Here is a 22,766-nt window from a genome sequence, read left to right on the forward strand (position 1 = left end):
AGGACCAACTGGGAAATAAGACATATTTGTGCTTATGTTAGAGACCCTCTATAACCACTGGAGCACCGCAACGGCAATACCAACGACTTCTTCTGATGAGTCATGACATCAGTCATTTCTTACTTTATTGTTTTCTTTTTTTTGTCTCAATGCAGTCGTTGATGTCAGCTTAACATTTGCAGTGGTTGACCTAATCACTGTTTAATCTCCATCCAGCTCTGGAGGAAGAGGGACATGAGCAAATCACTTTTACTTATTCAAACTCCAGGGACCTCCCATCACAGGGCCTCGTGCTTTTTCATTTCAAAAATCCAGAGTGTAAATCTAATCATGCATCTGCCGCACATACAAAGGTAAAGTAAACTCAGGGAAGATTATTTCATTATGAAGCGCAGGCTGTGGCTACAGAGGAATCCGGTCTGCGGTTATTGACACTGAAAGATGAGCAAAATAAAGAATGTCAGAGCGCTGGCAGTGATGGGGAATCTCCAGGGCAGCTAATGTCAGAAAAAAGCGAATATTCTCACTTTACTGCGTGATCCTACTGTAGATCACCGTGTGTTTCTATCTGGACCTGTGAACAGGCTGCATGCCAACCTCAGAGGGGAGCGTACCTGCGTACTGCTGGCCCGGGTGCTGCTGGGAGACGCAGGGGGACGAGGTCTGAGAAAACTGGAGCTGCTCCATCATCGGTGTGGGCAGGAAACTCACTGTTGAACTGAGGATGAAAACACACACGGGGATGTTCAAAATCATTGACTTCTGGAGGCTAAAACTATTTTAAAATGTGAGCGGATTTTGGTGAGTGATTGAAATTTGAAATGTTTATCATCCAATGACCACACTGAAAATAATTCAAGCTCCGCGTATGAGTGAATAAACCAGAAGGTGACACTGGATCAAGTCTGTTAGCGTTTTAGTTTATCAAATCATCAATGAATGGTTACTGGAAGTCCACTATGCTGCGGACACCCAGGGCTTGAGTTTAGAGAAAGTTTAAAAACCACCTCTAAGCCTACACAGACGTACACCTTCAGGAGATCTGAGGTGGGAGTATAACAAAAAAAAAAAAGAAAAGAAAAAGAAACTGGAAAGTAGGCGCTCTGCTCTGTAAGCAACCTGCCTGCAGGGACTCGTCTCCAGCTGGTGAAAAAGCGGGCTGCAGGTGGACGGTCGGTCCTCGTGGGAGCAGACTGAGCCGTTCCAACACTGCCACATAAATCATTCCCGCACTGACTGCCCTACTAAAGCAGCCTCATTTTACAGCTGGGACGATGAGAAAGTGACCTCTCCTCACACGCGTGCATCTCTGCATTGTTCTTTTGCTGGTGACGACTGCGTACATGGCCGCGCTTGCCTCTGCTGTTTGTTACGTATACGGAGTCCCAGTGGTGCTCCTCTCGCCAGTATCCAGATTGATTGGGCCCACGGAGGTAGAAACTAATTACATGTTTTGCTTTCTGTGAGCTAGTTCTATCAATCAGCTATAATGAGAGGCTCCACACTACTCCGCAGCAGCCGAGTAATGACAGGAAAATGGCAAAACCTCTTGGAGGCGGCGTCAGAGTCGACATTCATCAGCTGCACGCAGACCCAGTTCGCCAAAAGGATGGTGGTAATAACTTCTTTTTTTTCTTTCCCTCCACAGTGAACAAAGATGACCTTGGCTCAGAGGCGCTTTGGGGATTCACTCATCAACCCCGTTTGCTCTAGAAATAAGAGGCACCTTCAAGCACCTGCAAATCGTTTTCTGGGACAAAGAACATCTACAGTCGGGCTAATTTCTTCCATCTAAATCTGATTAACAACTTCGATTTAAAACGCGTCATTAGGACGGGATGAACATAAATCAGAGGCACTTTGTTATCAGTGTAAACATTCAGGTAATAATTACAACTTCACCTTGATACTAATTATTTATCAATGTAAACTTTGTGGCTTTGAAGTAGTTACACACACCCCTACATGTGAAGACTATTGGTGTTCATACAAATAGTGGACTTGGAAAGTTTATTTCCAATGCAGTTAAACACGTCATTTCAAATCGGCACTGTGACGTTTGTCCACCTGGGAGCAGTAGTGAGTTGATGTTCTGTTAGTATGTATGAATCCTCCCTTTACCCCAAAATCTAACAATACGTGACCGCAGGATTTTATTTATTTATTTCATATGAGGGATCGCGTCGCATCCCAGCATCGGATGCCCGACGGGTAAGCTGTTCAAAATGAGAATGTGACTAACAGCTGCTCTCCTGCTGAGCTGTATCTGATTTGAGAAACGCCTAGCACGCGAGCTTAAAAAGGAAACCAAGATGGTGACTTCCAAAATCTCCTTTAATATAAAAAGCTAAATGTATTTTCCGAGAAACTGTGAAACGGATGATCGCCCATGATTTGGATAAAAGAATTTCAACCTCAGCCTTTTCCCAAGGAGGGGTGGGAGGACAAATCCCACGCTGTGTGTTTTGGCAAAACTGTGTCTGTACATATTCATTAAAAAGAAAAAATTGGGAGAATTTCTCATAGAAAAAAAAGCCCCCGACTAATTAGTGTCCAGGGACTCAATACCAGCATCAAATATGCTTTTTTTGATGGCCACATAAGAAAAACCAGTAGTGCACGAGCTAAAGTAGAAATCATTATGTATTCTTTTTAGATCCATAATGAACAGACAAGCAAATGAAAAGCTTTAATACGGGTCCTGTATGGACACAAAAGACTATTTTAGTCTACCTCTGAGCTGCTCCTACCTGATCACATCCTTTCACCATCTGAGAAATTCTGGGTCGACACCGACACATATGTTTAAGATGATAACTATTATTATCAATATTATGGCCGCATTCTTAGTTTTACACAACGAGGGGAAAAAAAAAGTTCATTGTGTTTGAAACAATAGCGTGCAGGATGTCACAGATGTAGATCCGTACCTCATGGTGGTGTGCTGGTTAGGAGGCAGCAGGCTGTAGCAGGGCTGCATGCCAGCAACAGCCACTGCCCCCTGTCCCGGCTGGCAGGACACAAACACTGGCTGCTGGTACGTCTGCTGTGGAACAGAAACCTGCTACAGGGGGAAAAAAGAAAGAAAAATAAGCAAGTGTCAACAATTCAAAAAATAAACTCAACTTTTTCTATGTTCACTGTTCTTTCTTTAGCAGACATTTTAAAACTCGGAGCCATATTTTTGCATTTCCTTATGTCAAATAAAGACCAACAAAAGGCCTCGAGCGAGGCACGTTTCATTCATAACAGTGCTCTTATTAATCTAGCTGGGGGAGCTCACGGAGGCGTCCCATCGTCAAAGTACCTGATAAGACTGCATTGGAGGGTACTGGACCATCATGCCTTGCATCTGGTTGCCCATATTGCTTTGCTGGTTGCCAGTGAGAGCGAGGTTGGGTGTTGGCTGCACGCCCACTACTGTCTGGTAGCTGGACGCTGGGTTTGGCATCACGGCTTGGTGCACTGAGGCAAAATGAGAAAAGGCACAATGCTGTGACCGAATGAAAAGAGACCCCTGATGGATACGCTGCGATAACAAACCGCCAAAAGTGCAATTAAGGAGTCGTGATTTCGGTGTAGCGCGGCGGGAGAGGACACTCAGGAAAAAAGCCGAGGCTATCACGATTTCACAAGACAACTGTTCAACATTTTATTGATTTTCAAAGGGTATTTGCTTCTTAAAACAATCCCAACAATGAGCACAGAACCTCCATCAAGCTGAGAACAATAGAAGAGTGTGTGGGGAGTTGAGCTGTTAAAGCTAAAGCAGGTCTGGAATAAATGAGAAAGTCAATATATCTGATTTAGCCTGCAGTGGCCTAAACCTGCAACTTGAGTAGACGAGACACTCCTCTGATGAAGGTAAAATACAAAAACACTGTCACTTTAATGAGATTTCTCCTTCCTACGATACCTTTTTGTTTTTAAAATTTAGAGAGGGCCAAATACAAGGACACACAAGAGACGACACAAAGTCACGCAGGCAGGTCGGACGATTCTCCAAACGCCCTAAAATGGCGATGTCTGCACCTAACCCGAGGCTGTGTGTGTGTGTGAGGGTGGAGGGTGGAGGGGACTCGGACACTTAAATGTCAAGGTGACAAAAAGACATTTGAAAATACCGTCCCTCGTGACACTCATGCACAGTAATCTGAGTGACTAAGGAGAGGATGTCCTTTTGTGAAGGTGTCTTTACAGTCTGCCGCCCTGGGAGAAAAGTAACGACGAGACAATGAGAGCGTTCGGCGAGGAACGGAGCAGGGAGGACTATTTTTATCCTCCCTCGCCTCCCACCTTCCCTTACAAACCAAGCATGAAATGACCGTAATATCAAAAGCACCCGATTTTTATTCCATTCCAGCAGGGAGCGACGAGGGGACGGTTCTGACTTCTTTCCTTCCATCAGACGCAGATAATGACCGACTGTCCTGATTGTTGTGCAAGCGTGGCTGACCATCCTGACGGACTTGTTCGGCTTTCGGGATTAAAGCCATGAGGGAGGAGAAGTTTCTACTCTGTATACACACACTCCTCGTTCTTCTTTGAGGACTGGATTTGCAGATTTCGTTTTAAAAGCTGTCCTCTGCTAAGGTGCTCGCACAGTCTAGCGACGACAACGTGAGAGGGCTGGAAAAGAGACCGGTTCACTGTGAGATTCATAGAGGCCTCTCAGACAGCGTCCCGGCCCCGCATCCCGTCTCTCAGGCTCCAGATTCTTCTTTCTTTGTCACAAATCATACAGAGCTGAGGAGAAGGACCTCTAGCAGGAAACTACCCATGAAAGTATGCTGAGTCTCTGTTCCTGTTATTTCTGATCATTCGCAAAACAAAATTGACTCATCCTTGAACAACTAGTGAGAAAATGTTTTTCCCCATCACATATCACAACTAAAAATATACTCCTACTCCTTCCATGTAAAACACACAGGTGATCAGTTATATTAACCTTAAGATGAAGTGAAAGTACTGAGGTTTTAACCTCTGAGAGTCACTGATGTTCTCGAGCCATCTGTCATTAAACTTTCATGTTTCCATTTCCATAAACTAACAAGCAGGCTGGCAGCAAGACTTTTCCTCCATTGTACTGCAAGCCCTAGACTGCACCATCATCACTGCAAGAAAAACCCTGACTGGTAAATGTGTCACCTGAAATTGCTTGTACTCCAAGAGAACTGTAGACCAGTGAAAACTGCCTGCTTGATTTGAACACAGTAAATTGTTCCACTCTGCGTGTGGCTTGGTCACAGGGGATCCCCTGTTCAGACAGTTTGCTTATGTTACATCAGGAGAAAAGAAAAAAGGCTCAAATATAAAAAGGTGTAAGGACTTGAAATGATGCTTGAAATTCTCCCTTTAAAGGAGCTTCTGACAATAAGTTCCTGTTAACTGATTGCAGCTATCGATAAGAGGGACACTTGGACACTCAGGCAGCTATTAATGCAAGTAAAATGAGATGTATACTACAAAAAGTCTTCATTTCTTTACATCGACCTTTAAAGGAGTGAATGACTAACTGCTTTTTCACCCATTTTCAGTGCATTCCTGATACATGAATATTTTCAGGTATGCAGACTGGAGTGGTTTGTTGATTTTTTTTATGTATTAAACCACTAATCTATAAATCATTCAAGTATAAGAAAGGCACAGCAGGACAGAGGTACATCGAGTGTCTGCAGCCACCTGTAAAACATGGCAGAGGCTCTGTCATGGTTTGGGGCTACATTTCAGCCAGAGGTGTTTTATAAGACGTCGATTTTATTAAAATTTATGGAATTATGAAAGCAAAAAGTACAGTCAGATTTTGACTGCCCATGCAATATCAACTGAAAGCACAGAAAAGCACGATGCATCACTACCAGTCATAGATTGGCCTCCCCAGACCTCAGCTTTACTAAAACTGTGTGGGATCCTCTCGACCGTGAACAGAATGAAGCCGGGACTACTTTAATAACAAGAAAGCTTCCTTAAGAGAGCTCAGACCATGACAAGTACTGACTAGCAAGGTTGTTAGAATTGCACAAACTGTTTTTGTCATATATTGTCCATTTATGTTTCCATAAATTGCTACACCTATATCCGATTTTCCCAGTAAAATACAAAGAAATGAAAGCTGGCTCAAGACTTTTGCACAGTACCGTATATCAGTACTCAAGGGGAAAAAAGGCCAATGAAATTAGTCAATATTTATTTGTTCTGCCATATCAGATTTGCACTGGTTAAATGTTTGAATGGAGAAATGTTGAACACATTTGTTTTAAAAATAGAGCTCTATTATATTTTATATAATTTGGTTTGGTATCAGTTGTCAGACTGTCAGCAAGTTGTTGGTCTGGCTTCTCTCATCAGTTCATCCCTATTCTAAACACACACGGTGACTCTGTGCTGTGCAGGAAAGCTTATTTATTTGCAACTGAAATCTGTTGAGCTTCAGATCTAAAACATTTTTTATTACTGTCACTTTGATTGAATATATAACTATATTCAATCAAAGTGACATTCTCTCTCTCTAGGCCTGACATTTAGTTTGTAGTAGGAGCAAGAGCAGCAAATCCTCAAAGGAGCAGCAGAAACCAGAGAAAGATTGATGTACGACTCAAATCAGAGCTGTATTCTTTCAAGAAAATATGTACCATCTTTAGAGGACATGAGCTTTATCAATTGTCTATCTAGTAGTGATATTTAATTTATATAACAATGCCTTCTAATAATTTCCTAACAGCAGTGAAGAAATAAAAGGAACACTTCAGTCCTTTCACATATATTACACGATGCTTTCTCAGAAAGAAGCTAAAGCCCTGTGGTAGTGGTGACTGTCTGATGCAATTGAGTGGAAACACTGACAGGTTCCTCTGTGGCCACTGGCTGGGCCGTCGGAGAATTTCCATTGATAACTTATTTATTGTGTGTGCAACCCACGCTGCAGCATCTTCACCTTTAGATGCTCTTCTATGTGTGCATCTCTAATTAATGCAAAAAACAGAGGAGAAACGAGGCGCTGGAGTCATTTTTTTTTTTGTTTCCCAGAGAAATAATTGCTGTCCTTTGCCTTTGTAGGTCAGCTCCATTTGTTCGCTGTCTATTCCCCGCGTCCCCAGCAGGGAAGCCACATTTGCAGCTTACAGATGACAGAATAGTGCCGCAGCCACTTATGGAGACGTGTGTGCCTGATTGTACAAGTCACAACTCTGGGGCAACATTACATCCAGTTAAGTAACAGAGAGTGTAGGTGTATGTGTGTGTAGTGAGGAAAAAGACCAAGCAGGAGCTAACAATCTCAATTCCTGTGGCAAAATGGGAAAAAGGGAAAAAACGAAAGACAACAGAAACTGAATAATCTAGTGATGACTCCCGGGGAGACATCTGAACTCGTAAAAACAAACAAACAGAGGGAAGGAAGGGAGGAATATTTGTCCTTCACAGAGCCGTCTGACTGCGGCTGGCACAGCTCCCTCGTGATGAAACAGAGAAGGGCATAAAAATGCTCTCTAAGAGCTCAAAGTGAGAAGTTAACAAAGTCTATTGAGCATGACTCATGACAAAACAGCTAGGCTGAGCTTTGCTCCTAACAACACGGAGCCTCAAATTCAAGGAAAACTGTGGATCTTATTCATTAAAACATCCTTTGATTTGCCTTCAGATCCACTGTGCGACGCTTTCAAAGCTGTGCTAATTTGTACCGTCGGTTCAGCACAGAAGAGTAGAGGTAAAAGTAGAGGGAACTGCTGCCGTTTGGTATCCCAGTGTGCAACTTTAATCTGAATTTATTATCAATCAAAGAAGACAATTTATAACGGAGCCACGTGTGGCTGTGAGCACATCAGTGCATGTCAAAGATAATAAGGACAGAAAAACGTTTCTCGCTGCTAAAAAGAAACAGGAAAAAAAAAACAAAGTGAAAAAAATCAAGTCATATTTTTTTCAAAGTAACAAAATTAAAGGTATTGAAGTGGATGATTAGTTCACTGTGTTAACAAATTGCTCAAAACCGCTTAAACTCAATGTAATTTTGTGACAGCGATTACATAACAGCATAATAGTGTGTGAAAGTGAGTTTTCAGTCCAAAAATTACCCTCCTTTAAAAAGACATCCAGTGGGCTGGATCGTCTTCGGCTTGGCTGATTCTAGACCCCGGGCCTTGTATTTGACACCTAACATGTTAAACTGGGTTTAATAAATTTATTGCTTTTATATTAGTCGGTTAGTCACCACCCTCACCCCGTTTAATCTGCTAGTACATTAGTTGCCAAAAACACCACAGTCACAAAGTCAGCAGTAGCAGCGGCTCTTCAAAATGACCGTGTAGGTACCTTGTTGCTGGGGCAGGTTTTGGCTCTGTGGGCAGTTATAGGGCAGCGTGCTGACAGGCGGTCGGTAGTGCTGCTGCTGCTGCTGCTGCGTGCTGGAACAGTGTGGGTGGTGGGTTGAAGAGCAGTAACACGAGGACATCTGCGAGAGACGCAAAACACAAATTCAACAAGCGCGTGACGCATCAGCGGTCCCATTTGAATTGACTTCACAGCGGGAGGAGGAATGAAGGATTAGTCATAAAGCTGGTTTTCACTGCAGGAGTGACTCATGATGACAAATTAGCACATTCTGAGACGCTTCTGGACAAGGCAGCGGGATTTTAGCTGTGCAGCTGTTAGCTGAAGTCCATACCTGTTGGACAGGCTGCTGGATGTAGGCGTGCTGCTGCAGGAGTGGCTGGTTCAGGGCGGGTCCGGGAAAAGCAGCAGGACCCAGGGCGGAGCTGGGATATGTGTGATTTTGGGCCGGGGTTGGGAGTGGGATGGGCTGACCCTGCAGCACCCCCGGGTGTCCTCCTGATGGCCCTGCCACTATGTAGCTAGCAACCTGCTGTGGAGGAGCGCCCTGCAGCACCACAGCAGAGGGGTGGTGGTGGTGGTACACAGAGGGATAGTGGCGACCGTCAGGAGCTGAAGGGCCACTGTCATTGGCTGGCTGCTGCGCCAGAGTCATGTGGCTAAACTGGGCGTTGAGAGAGTCAGGCTGCAGAGATAATTATGGGGAACACTTTTAATAAGGCATAGATTAAAATCAACAATAGACAGCAGGAGATTCTCAAAGCCAGGTCACACAATTTAACACATTTATTCTGCTTATAATCTAGATCAATATACAGCTCAACCAGCGTGTTTCTAATCCAAGTGTTAAATCAAAGACATCTCATATCGACTTTAACTAAATGCAGATAGCTCATATAACTGACCCAACTCCTCATGAGTATCAGCAGCACACAGCAGCCCAGGTCATCCCTGACATGTTGTTGGAAAAATAGTGTTTTTAGTCATGGATTATGCAGCACTAACATCTGGTGATGAATTAAATATTAATGGAACTTTCCACAGGCGTAATTAGTCACAGAGGCATGTCTTTCACTAAAACCAGGTCAAAAATGAGGTTAAGCGAATGCATGATCTACATATGTGGGTAAATGGCTCCAGCTGGATTTAGATACACCTTTCCACAACATAAGTTAGCAGAATAGTTATTCGGAGGCGTGTTGAGATCTGCTTTTCTAAAGTAATGCGTAGAAAGGACAAGACATGAACTATGAGGATGCAAAACTCCATCTGCTAATTTCATTATTTCTATGAAATAAGATAATTCACAGACTACCAAAATATAAATACATTTTAATCAATATTACTGATACAAAAGGCACATCAATACAGTATGGAGACCTGGGTCTAAGGAGAGCTCAGAGGACTTCTTTAGCACAACCCAAAACGAGTGGATTCTTTTTTCTTTTTGGACATTTGTGTCAGATTTTAATGAACTAATCCAACTGCTCAGAGAAGAAGCCTATAAATAAGCTCTTAATGAGCCAGGTCTGACAGGAGATGGAGCGGGGGAAGAATAATAACATGGAAGAAGGAAGTTCGGTACCACAGTGTATTGTTGGTTAGGACAGACGGGCAGGAACTGAGAAGGAGGAAGAGGAGGAGGAGGAAGAGGATAAGAAGAGACCATTGGGTTGTGGACAGGCTCAGAGGGCGGCTGGAGAGGAGGACAGATCGGCTGAGGAGGGAAGGGAAGAGATGGACAGAAGGACAGGAGACAAGATTGGACGGAGGATGTTAGTAAACTGGTGGAGCTCACTAGCGTTCCTTCACATATTTGTAATATATTTTATAGGTTGGATTTACTGAAAGCTAACATTAGCTCAGTCTCACACAAAGCTAATATTAGCTCAGGCTCAAATAGTGCTACACTCCACTGGATGCTAATGTTATCGTAAACGTGGGTAAAGTAGCTAACACATAGTTAATGTGCTAACATGCAATTAGCCAGTCTTTTTATAAGAATTATACTATGTAGCTGGACATGTTAATAAATATTCTGTTTAATCAGTTTGTTAAAGTTTAGTTTTGTTAGTTTAGGACATGGTTTAGTGAAGCCCCATCTCTACACTCTGAGTTAGCGAGGTTAGGAAACAGTTAGGAAAAACGTGGAAATTGGTTTAAATGATAGAAAAATCCCCAAAAAACAAAATACCGCCCACTGACCTGGGAGTGAAGGTGATTGGTTGGCTGTTGCTGCGCTGTGGCGGGAACTGGCTGCTGTGGGGTTTTCCCCTGCTGTTGGATCCTGCCAGCAGCTGGGGCGATGCTGGCTGGGTTATAAACTACAGCGCTGCCATCAGGATGGATGAAAGGCTTGCCTGTCAAATTTAATTCATAAGAGACCGAAAACCACTGTGATGCGAGCGTTTCTCACACACAAATAATTCAGCTTCATGCAAAGAGGATAAAAAACAAAAAACTTGAATGATGACAGTGAAGGACACACCCCGACGGGTCCATGAGGGGAGAGTCAACAGGAAATAACGACCTTGGCAGCGTTTGAAGATCAGTTCGGAGACCAAAAAGTACACAACTGCGCGTTGGGCCCGTGATGCATATTTACAGATTTCTCCCATCTGTTCGCTGCATTTTGATCAGCACGCTTTGGTCTGACTACTAATTTGACAGACAAACCGAGTGCAAGCCCGTGCCAACCTGTAATTCTGTCCCAAAGTTATGAATTTTCATTTGGAAAGCAGCAAATTACAAGATGGGGGATCGTATTTTTGGATCGTTTAATTTAATGCAGTAGACTGTGGCTGGGTCACCACACTTAAAAGAAAAAAACCCCATATGAAGACACAGGAATTCTTTTTAAAAAGTCATTTCTGATTTTATCCAATAAGAATACAGAGGCTTGGCATCACCCACCTGTGTGTGGGTTGACCAGAACGCTGCCAGGTGGTATCCCTGAGGCTTCCAGCGGTAACAGGTAATAGCTTGCTGCGTCTGTAGCTGGCGGCGGCTGTGACAGGAGGCTCTTGGTCATCTCAGGGTGTCCGGCGCCTCTGGCGTCAGCAGCGGGATGGATTAAAGGTGCGCTGGGAACGTTGGAGCGGGAAGAGGTCGAGACTGGGAGAGGCAGCTGGGGACGGGACAGCGAGCTGGACGAGGAACCGACGCTGCTGCACGATTCTGAACCTGAGGAGAAGCGGAACAGAGGGGTGATTATCGTCTGCCTCTAGATTTTCCCACAGCGACTCAAACTTGTCGCTTTTGTGCTTTCGTTATTCACGTGGGAGGAGAAGAGCCGATGGTGATAATGAAGCACGGGAGGATATTCGCAGTCATGCCTCTTGCCATTAATGCAACCTCTCCTGTGGTAGCATTGCGTTGCAGTCTCTTGAGGCAACTGTTGATTGAGAAACTGGTAACTCTGCACCGTCTGTGATGGATCTCTCTCTGTATAATTAACGAATGTTGTGCAGAATGGTGAGCGCGCGAAGGGGGTTTAGGGAGGAGGGACTGACACTCCAATCTGGTGTTTAGGATTTTAGCTGGCCGAGTTTAATATTGTTCCCATTAGAAAACTTGTTAGAGGACTTTCACGGAAGGAGGAGAGCAAGAATAGCCTGTAGTTAAGATTAAATTTACATTTAAAGAGCTTGAAACAAAATAACAATATCACAGGCTTCGAAAAAAGCGGTATCTTTATGTGCTTTAAACACACACGGTGGGGACCTAATCCATTTTAAAGTAACAACAATAACACTACACAGATATGCACCATTAAAGCAAAATTACCAAACCATCATCGCTGATGCTCACATTTATTTGTATTTGTCATGCAAATCGATTGTTATTGCAAAGCTCGATCGTGCAAACATTTCCAACCCTGCCGCGTGTGGATTATACCAGAAATACCTCGAACATCCAGTACAGTTGAGCGTTGTTGTCCAATCAGATCATTTTTTAAACCTCACTGAAATGTGTGACACTTGCCAAAATGCCAGCTTAATTACCAGACGATGGCTCTTATTAGCCATCTTTTGCTGCAGTTTCACGGCCCGATGTCGTTTCATATACTTTCGCTCCAACGCGGCCATAAAAACCTGAAGACGGCCTGCCTCCCTGCACCCAATCCCCCGCAGAGGATACACAGTAGCAGGTGACGTTACCGTTTGTGCCTGTGTCTGCCATCATCAGGCAAACTGAACTGATCACGTCGGGCTCGAGGCCATTAAATATTGAACAACTCTGACTTGAGCACCAACTGAGTCTGAACACATGTTGTCAGAGCTATGAAAATGGGAAAAATGGCATGTGTGGCAGAATACTAGCTACTGCATTAGCATAATGAGCGATGACAGCACCTTACATTTCTCTCAGTGTCATTATATCTTTGTGTTTGTGTAGCATATTACCACCAAATACACCTGTCACAGTGGCTAAAGTCTGTGCTGTTGCAACAACATTTCAGGCCATGGTGCAGAGTTAATGCGGCTGTAAAGATCAAACATATTCTGTAACCTAATGTAGAACAACAGATCATCCTTTATAAGCTGTTCACATGGTTTCTACGTAAACGTCTAACCCACAAACATATAAATATAGATTTTTAGCAGAGTAGAAAAAGCAAATGACCTCACATTTGTTTCCGTGGATGCTTTCCACCACCGGATTCAGAAAACACATCATAAATAATAAGTTGTGTTCGTGACTGGGAGTAAGAAACGGATAATTCTGTCATAACTCCGTCAGAAAAGCTGAAAAAACCCCCAAAACATTTAGCTTCAACAATACAAAAGCTCCTTTTTTCAGGTGATCTGTGGCAGTGAAAGCTTATTTGAGAGTGAAAGACAAAGGCAGAAGAGCAAAGCAGCACAGGCGAAAATGTCTCCTCGACTCTGTGAAAATCACACGATTTAAGGAAAACTGGGGGGAAAAGAAGCAAGAACAAAATGGAGAGCAGAGGTCGCCCAAGGACTGCTGCTTGTTACTGAGATAAAGAAGACAAGCCTGTAATGCAGAACATCTCATCGCAGCCAGTCGGGTTACAAATGGATCGTACTGTGGAGTAAGCACTTGCGGTTGAGGAGCAGCCTGAACTTCATCTCAGTGACACGGCACTGACACTTCCCTGTGCTTACACTTATACATTATGCAGTAACTCCTCACTGTTCGCTTTTCCACTGCTGCTGCTGCTGCACCACATTTAAAGAACCTCCTCCATCACCAGGTTGATGTGCGGTAATTAGTTTTGACAGCTGTCCGGCTGCGCTCGCCCCGCAGACTTTTATCGACCGCGGCGGGACGACAAACATTCCTTCTGATGAGAGCTCAGGTTCCCCCACCCCCCCACCCCCACCCAAAAAACGCGAGCATTTTGCTTGAAGCTCTTCTGCTACATTCTTATTTCTGTTTCTCATTTACCATCTAATTAGTGAATCGTTCCTCCTCATGCTGTGACAGAGTTTCCTCTCCTTCGTCTGCACGACTGCATGAATAAATTAGATGCTCGCTCGCTAATGAGACAAATCCCCCATTAGTTTCATTTAGAACAAAAGCCATCAATCACATAAAAATCTACATCTGATTGAATGTCCCTCCTCAAAAATCAGTTCATTAACAGTCTGTCGATAACAGAATAATGAGAGCTACTCTTCATTCAAGCGTTTTACGTTTCACACTGCACCATCGTTCCATTTCAAACCAAGTGAGGACGGTCTGCACCAATATGTCGGCTGATATCAGCTGTTATGACTCATACTGTATATTGGCGAAAAAAAGTAACATTTATAGTTAATTCTGGACTAACTAAAAGGTTACGAATAGCTGAAACTATTTTTATAATGATGATTTCTTAATATCAGTGGTGGTAACTGCCCAAATAGTTAAGAAATAATTAATGGTGTGAACACCATACTGTGAACACACCATTGTTAGGAAATATCTGTGTCCACAGTGTCTATCAGTACTGGACATCATCTAAACACCGTGCTGCTCGGCTGCCTCTTGCCTGTTTTCGAGAGCCTCCCGGTGCTCTTGCTGCTGGCTGTGCTATCCCCTCTGACGAGGACGGGGGAAATGCCGCTGAAGCTGCTGGCCTTGGTGATGGCGGGCCGCGGGGCAAGTCGGTTGGAGCTGTCCGAGCTGTCGGTGCTGCTCCAAGGCCGGGGCTCGCCGTGTCGCGGCAGCGCTTCTGTCTCCGAGCTGCTCTGCCGGCTGGCGCCAGACTGGCCGGCCCGTAACCTGAAAGGCAAGAAAGCATAAATTTTCAAAATATGTTATCATCATTTATTTCTACGTCTGTAATTAGGACGCTTGTACTTAAAGAACAAGCAATAGAAAGGGCATTTTTTTCACCCTTACATACTGGAAATTGCCCCAATATGGTTTATGAGCCGTCAAAAATGATTCCCAATCATTCTTCTTGTTGACTGATTGAGGATCAACTATTGTTTCAGCTGGAAAAGTTAAAAAAAAAAAGTCTATTTTTGATGTTGGACATGTTTCAAGATGACTGGAGACTGTAACAACATATCGGAGCAGTCCAGCAAGCCTGTGTCTACTCCTAACAACAACCTGCACAAACTCCTAAATATACGATCACTTAAAGAAAAAAAAAGAAAAGATCTGGTGTTTTCATTTTGGTGGAATAAAAAAATGTTTTTGCGGTTTAATTGGCCGGTTGTTGGTGTGAATAGGCTGTCCCACATGAGGAGGTCTGGGCAGAAAATCCAGTTAAACAGAAGCTTTCTCCAGCAGCAAAAACAAATCCTCACATCAGCAGTCCTGTTCCTGAGCGAGCCGATTAAGACAGACAGCGACTCAAAGGGTTTTCTCTGGAAGGAGCTCAAAGACGTATGTGTGCGAGGATGGTTGTGTGTGTGTGTGTGTGTGTGTGTGTGTGTGTGTGTGTGTGTGTGTGTGTGTGTGTGTGTACGGGTTCGTACTATCCTGGTGGGGACCAAAATCTGACTTTTACTATCCTGGTGGGGACTTTCTGCACCGTGGGGACCAAAATCCAGGTCCCCTCGGGGTTGAAAGCAATTTTCACACTCAAAATGCGGTTTTACTGTCAGGGTTACAATTAGGTTATGGTTAGGTTTAGGGTAAGGGTTAGGGTTAGGCATTCATTTTTAATGGTTAGGGTTAGGGTAAGGGGCTAGGGAAAGCATTATGTCAATGGGATGTCCCCACGAGGATAGCAAACCAGACATGTGTGTGTGTGTGTGTGTGTGTGTGTGTGTGTGTGTGTGTGTGTGTGTGTGCGGACCCACCTGAACATTTGCCGCCTCTGTTGGGTGCTCATGCATGCGTCTTCATCCTGAGCACTGAAGGGAGGAGAGAGGCATTTCAGAGAGCAGGCGCTGACAAAAATGAGCCATCTACCATTTTAAAACGTGGCAGGGCTGCCTCTAATTGCTGCTCTGACAGGAATACTATAAAAGTGATTGAACTTCTGTTAAAGTAGCGGCTTTTCTGAAGAGCTCCAGTTCCCCTTTATAGGATGAAATCAGCCCTACCTTGGCCAATTACCTGACAATTCATCATCCGCGTTAGCCAGACACAGCTTTTGGGGGAATATTTCTATTTAATGAAATGTGGCGCAACGTCAGCGATCATGTGATTAATGCCATTTCACTACTTACCTTCTATCCAGTATGAAGTGATCTCCCTGTGAGCGAAGAGGGAAATTACTGTCAATAACGTGGAAGAAAAGCCAACTCATCTCTACTGAAAGATGTTTTATATTTATGAAAATTCTCTGTAGTATTGAACAATTTGTCAATAACTGTGTTAACAAAACGTGCCATTGCACTGTGGGCTCCAAAGCGCGCATGTCTACCAATAAATCTGACTTCTTCACAAAGATGGAGGGCCTTGAAAAATCGGAGCGCACCCCCCCTCCGTCTATAATTTCAAAAATCCTGCCGTGGTAATTGTTAGCAAGAAATCTAGTGAATTTGCACATGAATAGAAATGACACAAAGATTTGTGCAACATGGCCCCCACCACACACACACACACCCCCACCCTCAACCCCTCCCCGCCCCACTCCGCCTACACAAACAGCTCTCACATCATGTGCAAATATCCTTTCTCTGGCTCGCTGGTACTCCTCCTCCCTCTCCTCCATCGATTTGCTCCTCTTGTCAGCTTTCAAACGCATTCGAATCTGGCAAGGACACACACACACACACACACACACACACACACACACACACACACACGCGCACTTCTTTAACAGCTATGTCAGGGACGCCAGATTGTCCCACTCTTACCAACATGTCAGAAATGAAAGTGACAGCTTGGTGGAGGAAAGAAAAAGAAAAGAAAAAAAGAAAAAACACCTACCGTGCTGTCTTCACGATCAAAGCTGGAGTTGTCTCGTTTGAGAATGTAGCGTTTCTGAAAATCGTCCGCCCTGTCATCCTTGATGTGCTCGGAGAATTTCTGATCGGGTCTGTCGGTGGGAGGAATTCGCAAGAGTTTTAGTGGCAGCTTAATTTCGGGCGGATGCTGACAGCAACATATGTTAGCAGCGCGGCAAATCAACTTATCTCTCGACTGATTGAAACAGCTTATGGCTGCAGAAATTCGCCACCAATTAACGTGCAGAAATATCACATGTTGTAGAAGAGCGATCCCGCTAATGTTTAGTTACCAATAGAGCAGGGCGATATGACCAAAAATATTTATCATGATATACATTTGAAAATTTGCGATAACAATATAACTGACGATATAATTGACACTAGACAAAATACTTTACAACTCCACAACTTTGTTAGTGCAAAAAAAAAAAAAAAAAACCCATCAATGTATTTTCACTTAAACAAGCAGCTGTTTTTTAGGTGTTATGTAAAAATTTAACAGTGCAAATGCAAATTCCTTGCTGACAGTTTAACCAAAAGGCATTTCCAGTGGAAATTGGCCGACATATCCTCAGCATAACCATGTATAATATCTACAAAACTTAAAAAGAGGTTATACACACACAATACGGTAATATTATGTTGAAGCACAGTACGTATCACTCCGCGAGGCTCCTGCCTACGATAGCCGTAATGCTCCGACAATCCATCAAGCGGTGCGGCTTTGTAGCTTACCAAAGTCGTACTAAAACATTTGACAGATTTTCGAGCGCCGTGTACCACATAAAATCGTTTCGAGGTCAGTAAACACAACCAGAATTCATACATAAGGCACACGGGATTATAAGGGGCACTGTCGATTTTCAGATTTTAAGTGTGCCGTATTTTTCAAAAAACACGGTAATAACAACGGCCCGCTAGCATGCTCTACCAAAAATAGTGCTTTGTTGTGTATCTGACGGATGAAAGCTAAACCAGTTCCACACCATTGAAGTTGCAGCATTTTTACAAACCAATTCTGGTTCATCCGTTTCATTCAACGATCCGCTTTCGCCCTTCTCATTCTCCACCGTGCTTTTTCTGCCATGTGCGTATGAAAACAAAGGAACTGCGTATGCACGTTTTACCCATATTCTATCGCGATATTTCATTTTCTTATCATTGCCCAACATTATACTGGTATTACTGTGAACGGTATGATATGGCCCAGCCCTAGTTACCAACTTAAATTCAAATAGCAAACACCTCCAGGACACTCACATTCTGGTGTTGGTGGTTTTGTTAATCACCACTGACTTCCCACTGGGATCCACGTTGTGATCCATGCCGAAGTAGGCCGCCACTCGGTGTAACAGCATCCTGTGGTAGGGCGTCATGGGTGGGAACTTTCTCTTTTGACTTCTACAGGTAAACACAAAGAAATTACAACATTACAATTAACACAAAAGGTCCCAACGCCAGGTTCAATGAGTGGGGGGATTAAAGCTGCATTCAGCATCCTGAATAGATGTCATTTTTGGGGCTGTTTTGCACTTCAGAGGTCACTGTGGGGACACTCAAAGCCCTCTATCTCTGGTTAAATGTGTTTAACTCAGTAAAACCAGGTGCTCTGGTGAGTTTGGTAAGGATAGGAAGTGCTTTTCATTCATTACTTACTCATTATTGCTGATGAAATCCAAGATGTCCTGTTCCAACTTCAGCAGCATGATTCGATCCCTAGGAAATGAAACAGACAAGACCGTCTGAGAAGTCAGTATAGCTTTCCATTTCTCAGGGACAGGTCACACCAGAAAGAGTCACAGCAAGTTGAAGTTGTGTGTCTTTACACAATGTTTACATTTTATTGATGTAGTCAAGTAGACAGTAAGAATTTTAGCTAAATGCTAACTCTGTAGCTAGCAGGGAAACAGCGGCTGTATTAATTATTCAAGAACACAGAATTAGTCAGTTTTCCTCTTCGTTTAGTAAAACATGAACTAATAATTCGTTTTGTTCAAAATCAATGAATAAAATTATTTCAGCAATCTATCTTTGCTTAGATTAGAGAACAACAGTCAGTGCAGCTGAAGAGAAAACAATTCCTGATCTTCTGAAAGACCACTGGTTTGTTGTTTCAGCAAGCAAGGTACACGCTAACGCAAATAACTTATAACAGCTCTCTAAAGATTATGTTTATTTTTCCTGCTTGTGCCTTTTCCCTCCAGAACATTTTGTTTTGGGACTCTACAGAAACTCATGTTTACTGAACCCTTGTATATTTGTAACATTGAATCATGTCTCGTGACTTCTGTGCAGCAGAGGAGGTTACATAAAACGGGTCAGCGTGACACACGAACTAATAACAGCTACAACGGCTTCCTCCATTTTGGACTTGAATTTAGCACTGCTGAGATAGAAATCCCCAGCACAGACAAAGCTACCAATATTATAATATCTCTGCAAGTGAAAACATACGTAACATAAAACCACTGAAAGGATCACACTTCAAATTTTAAATTTTGCCATGACTGGTCTGTGAGCCCCTGACATTCAATATTTAACATCAACTTTTTCACGTATCCTAAACTCACCTGGGGTTGCCCTTCAGTTTGTTGACCAGGAACTCATGGAGATCTATCCCAGTTGAATCTGTATAGTCTTGACTGGAATCTGATAAAAGGAGACACACACCCCGATTCACTGAACGAGGCTAACGCCTAACAAATCCAACCAAACTAACTTTACCAGAGTGTAATTTTCCATTTTTTTATGTCATTTTCTTGCAATGAATAATAAGATACTTAAAATGATGCACTCTGTCAACTATCCAAATTAATGACAGTTAAAGAAATTTGTAATATTAATATGCAAATTAGTCACCTATTCGTGTGGGAAAACCTAAAAAGCCAAACTGCACGTCTGACACAGGAAACCATCACTGAGGGTGACATCTTTCAACGTGATGTCATTTGATTGGTTATTAGTGGGACTGATATTCAGGAGGGGGGAGGGGGGATCTGCTGCCAGCTTGTATGAAGCTGTGAGCACTGCCAGCATTTAAGAAATGAAGAAGTGGTCGGGTAACAAAGTTGACAATGAAAAACATGTTCCTGTGCACCAACAAAAGAATTAGACTCGTGAGTGGGAGTCGAGGGGGACGCTGGAGCCCAATCCCCTTAGTGGGTGTCTGGTTTCTATAATTGGAGGCTGCCTCATCAGTGGTGTCGCTCCACAGAGGGAAGCAGACACCTTTATGCGCCTGTGGGAATCCATATAATTGCTTCACACCTTGAGCTTGTCGCAATTAACTGAATCACGCCAATTATTGGCCTATAATGAGATATCATTTAAAATGGAGAAGTGCTTTTGGACAAACTGGAGGACACAGAGCCAGAAAAAAGAAAGGTGGAGGATTGGATATTCCTGGTGACATGGTAAAGGATATAATTATTACAAGAATGTAATTTGGCTGAGTGACACGGATTGTGTGATAAGTATCATTAACGCATTTGGCTTCATTTCAATAGTTTGCCAATGACACTCTCACCACAGTGCTGTCACGGCTTGTCTTCACATGTATGTGTTTTCTTTAGTTTGTTTCTATATATAAACTCACATTTTTGGAGCAATGTTTATAAATGAGGCCTCAGGTGTTTATGGATGTAAAGAAAAGCTAAAGCGTTGATGGAAACAGTGACAGGTCTTCATTTTGAGGTGTAACTGAAGCGTAGATATTCGTTTCCAAAACGGCAAAAACAAACATTTCTCACCTCTCGACAGCATTTTTTTCTGCGTTTTCTCTGGTTTGTCCGCCTTGTCGTAGCTTTCTTCTTTCTCGGCTTGGACTTGTGCAGCTCGTTCTTCCTTTTCAAAGGGCTGGAGTAGGAACCCATCCTGTTCACACAGGAAAATATAACTGAGGAGCTGCGTGAAACCAGGTGGTTTGCAAGGAAAAAGAAATATGAAAACTGAGTGCCCCGCAAATGCTAGATGTGACTGTGAGCAGACATGAGACCTTAATCTAAAAAAGGGCGTTAAACACAAGCATTTAATTCTTGGTTAATTACAGAATAGGACGACCACTGTAAGACACTCTGCTATGGAAACCTGTTTACTTGGAAGTAAAGGTGTTTCAAATAACTATGAGACTAAATCAGACAGATTAGCTTGTTTTTCTTAAACCACCTGAATAGAACTCGAGTTAGAGCCTGAAATTAAACAAGGCAGCACATTTCCTTCCTTACGATCCAGCAGAAAGAGGTTTTAGCTATAATCCCCCTCCAACTGGAATAATTCTTTAAAATTACTGTGTGGATTTTTATTTTATTTTATTTTATTTAAATCTATTTAACATGGGCTCGGTTTACCTCAGTCGTACTCTTCTTCACCACACACACATTCAGAGCAGTATCTGATTTGCTTTTCAGGCAAGGCTGAAAGGGAAGTTGAACAGTGGAGAAGAACTGCCAGCGCTCTGTAAGTGGATTACACACAACTGTGGAAAGCTAACATCAGAGAATCTGTGAGAGCGAGATGAATGAACGAGAGCGAGCGAGGGGTGACCTAGCGTTGGGAGAGCAGCTCATAACCGAGAAAGGTCACGAGTTTGATCCCTGTAACAGCTGCGGAGCAAGATAATGAGACGCCGCGTTCGCCTTCGTTTTAAGACGCTCCGAATATATGTGAAAGTGTAATATGCTAATGAGAAACGTGGCTGACTAATTGCCTGAGCGAGACTGGGGAAAAAGCGAAAATGAGTCTAGGATTGTGTGCTGTGGAAGTGACAGCAAGTTCAAGCGCGTGCCTGTGTGTGTGTTATTCTGGGTGGGTTCGTCAAAGCAAAAACATTTTTCCCCCCTCCCGGTGAGAAGCGCTGATGTTTGCTGCTTAATGCCACCCTCGGCATCACATGGAAGCCGCCTGGTTGATGTGCAGCTGTTGCGAGCTGCCTCATTTGTTTCCTGACATCCATTTACCTCGAGATAAAGGGAAAACAGCGTGAAAATGATGGTCTTGTGAATATATAATGAACATGCTGTCACTCTGAGACAAAAAAAACCTGAAAAAAAAGTGCATTCAGAGCCCCCCACCCCCCAACTATTGGCCGTTGATTGGAGCTGACAAGCGGGCCAACAATGTAAGGGCAGACGTAGATTTTTGTTTTTTCGTACAGAAAGCAGCGACGTCTTGGACTGTCCACAGATCCACACGGGCCTTTGTTACTACCTGACAGTAGAGACAGTAATGTGAAACTGTGAACAATGGGACAAGCTTGGATTGGATGATCATAAGAGTTTGATTGAGAATCAGCACTCATACTAATGTGTTTTCCCCCCTTCTTTCTCTCCTTATTGCATTACCTCACCCCTCTAGGTTAGTTTGTCGCAGAAGGAGTCTCGACTCCGGGGGCAATAACGGGAGCAGGGGAAATATCAGGAGTATTCAATTAGAGCGTGCCACAGCTCTCTGTAGCTGACGTGTGGAAATTGTAATTTCCTCGACATGATTGATGACAGTAATACAGGACGTCGTGTGAGTGCAGACGATGCGAGACCGTTGTGGGAATAACACCGCCCTCTGGTTATGGAGCTCGGTGCTGACTGGCTGAAATGCCTGGAACAGATACACCTGTGTGTAAATGTGTGCGAGCGTGTGTCTGCCAGGAGCTGTGCAGAGCGGCATGTAATGGGGAAAGTTTGACGGGAGGGGGCTTTTGCCCGGAGATACGGCGCAAAAGAAGCGTCGATTTAGCAAAGCAGCGGCTGGCTCGCTGCTGGAGCTCCGCGCTTTCTGTTTTGATGATGTGATGTTTTCATCAGACGGCTGCAGCCAGGTATTTAATCACAGCTGTCAGATGAAGGCCGCTAATCAAGCATCAGAGGTCCATCTACTCAATTGTAATGGGCTGAAATGAAGAACTGATCCCAGGTCAGCACTTTCAAGGCAAGTGGCCCTGTAGCTTAACAAGCTGGGCTGAGGCATCAGACTACATTAAACTGGGCTTGATGAAACATGAATTCACAGTGACTTACAGTCTTTAAAGAGACCACTTTGCTCTTTATTAACAGAGTATGCTTACAATTATAACTTATGCTA

General features: G+C 43.5%; 1 protein-coding gene across 11 annotated transcripts in view; it reads right to left on the reverse strand.

Annotated features, from left to right (window-relative positions):
• Positions 1–22,766, reverse strand: part of LOC134620170 (R3H domain-containing protein 1-like) — a 51,902-nt gene that overhangs the window by 5,692 nt on the left and 23,444 nt on the right. For 9 of the 11 annotated variants that reach the window (XR_010573407.1, XM_065469708.1, XM_065469707.1 and 6 more), the window contains 17 exons: positions 20,441–20,564; positions 19,262–19,340; positions 18,348–18,407; positions 17,952–18,092; positions 16,672–16,780; positions 16,397–16,492; positions 15,966–15,991; positions 15,594–15,647; positions 14,330–14,562; positions 11,242–11,511; positions 10,534–10,688; positions 9,914–10,045; positions 8,663–9,013; positions 8,311–8,449; positions 3,308–3,465; positions 2,931–3,064; positions 615–718 (listed from right to left, as the gene is read on the reverse strand). Coding sequence is in view for 10 of the 11 variants with exons in the window: in XM_065469708.1 (XP_065325780.1) it covers positions 615–718; positions 2,931–3,064; positions 3,308–3,465; positions 8,311–8,449; positions 8,663–9,013; positions 9,914–10,045; positions 10,534–10,688; positions 11,242–11,511; positions 14,330–14,562; positions 15,594–15,647; positions 15,966–15,991; positions 16,397–16,492; positions 16,672–16,780; positions 17,952–18,092; positions 18,348–18,407; positions 19,262–19,340; positions 20,441–20,564 (2,365 nt within the window). In the remaining variant the exon portion in view is untranslated. The remainder of the gene's footprint in view (positions 1–614; positions 719–2,930; positions 3,065–3,307; positions 3,466–8,310; positions 8,450–8,662; positions 9,014–9,913; positions 10,046–10,533; positions 10,689–11,241; positions 11,512–14,329; positions 14,563–15,593; positions 15,648–15,965; positions 15,992–16,396; positions 16,493–16,671; positions 16,781–17,951; positions 18,093–18,347; positions 18,408–19,261; positions 19,341–20,440; positions 20,565–22,766) is intronic. The other 2 variants (XM_065469706.1, XM_065469709.1) reach the window with 2 other exon arrangements.

This window comes from Pelmatolapia mariae, linkage group LG23 (genome assembly GCF_036321145.2).
Source record: "Pelmatolapia mariae isolate MD_Pm_ZW linkage group LG23, Pm_UMD_F_2, whole genome shotgun sequence".
Classification (NCBI taxonomy): domain Eukaryota; kingdom Metazoa; phylum Chordata; class Actinopteri; order Cichliformes; family Cichlidae; genus Pelmatolapia; species Pelmatolapia mariae.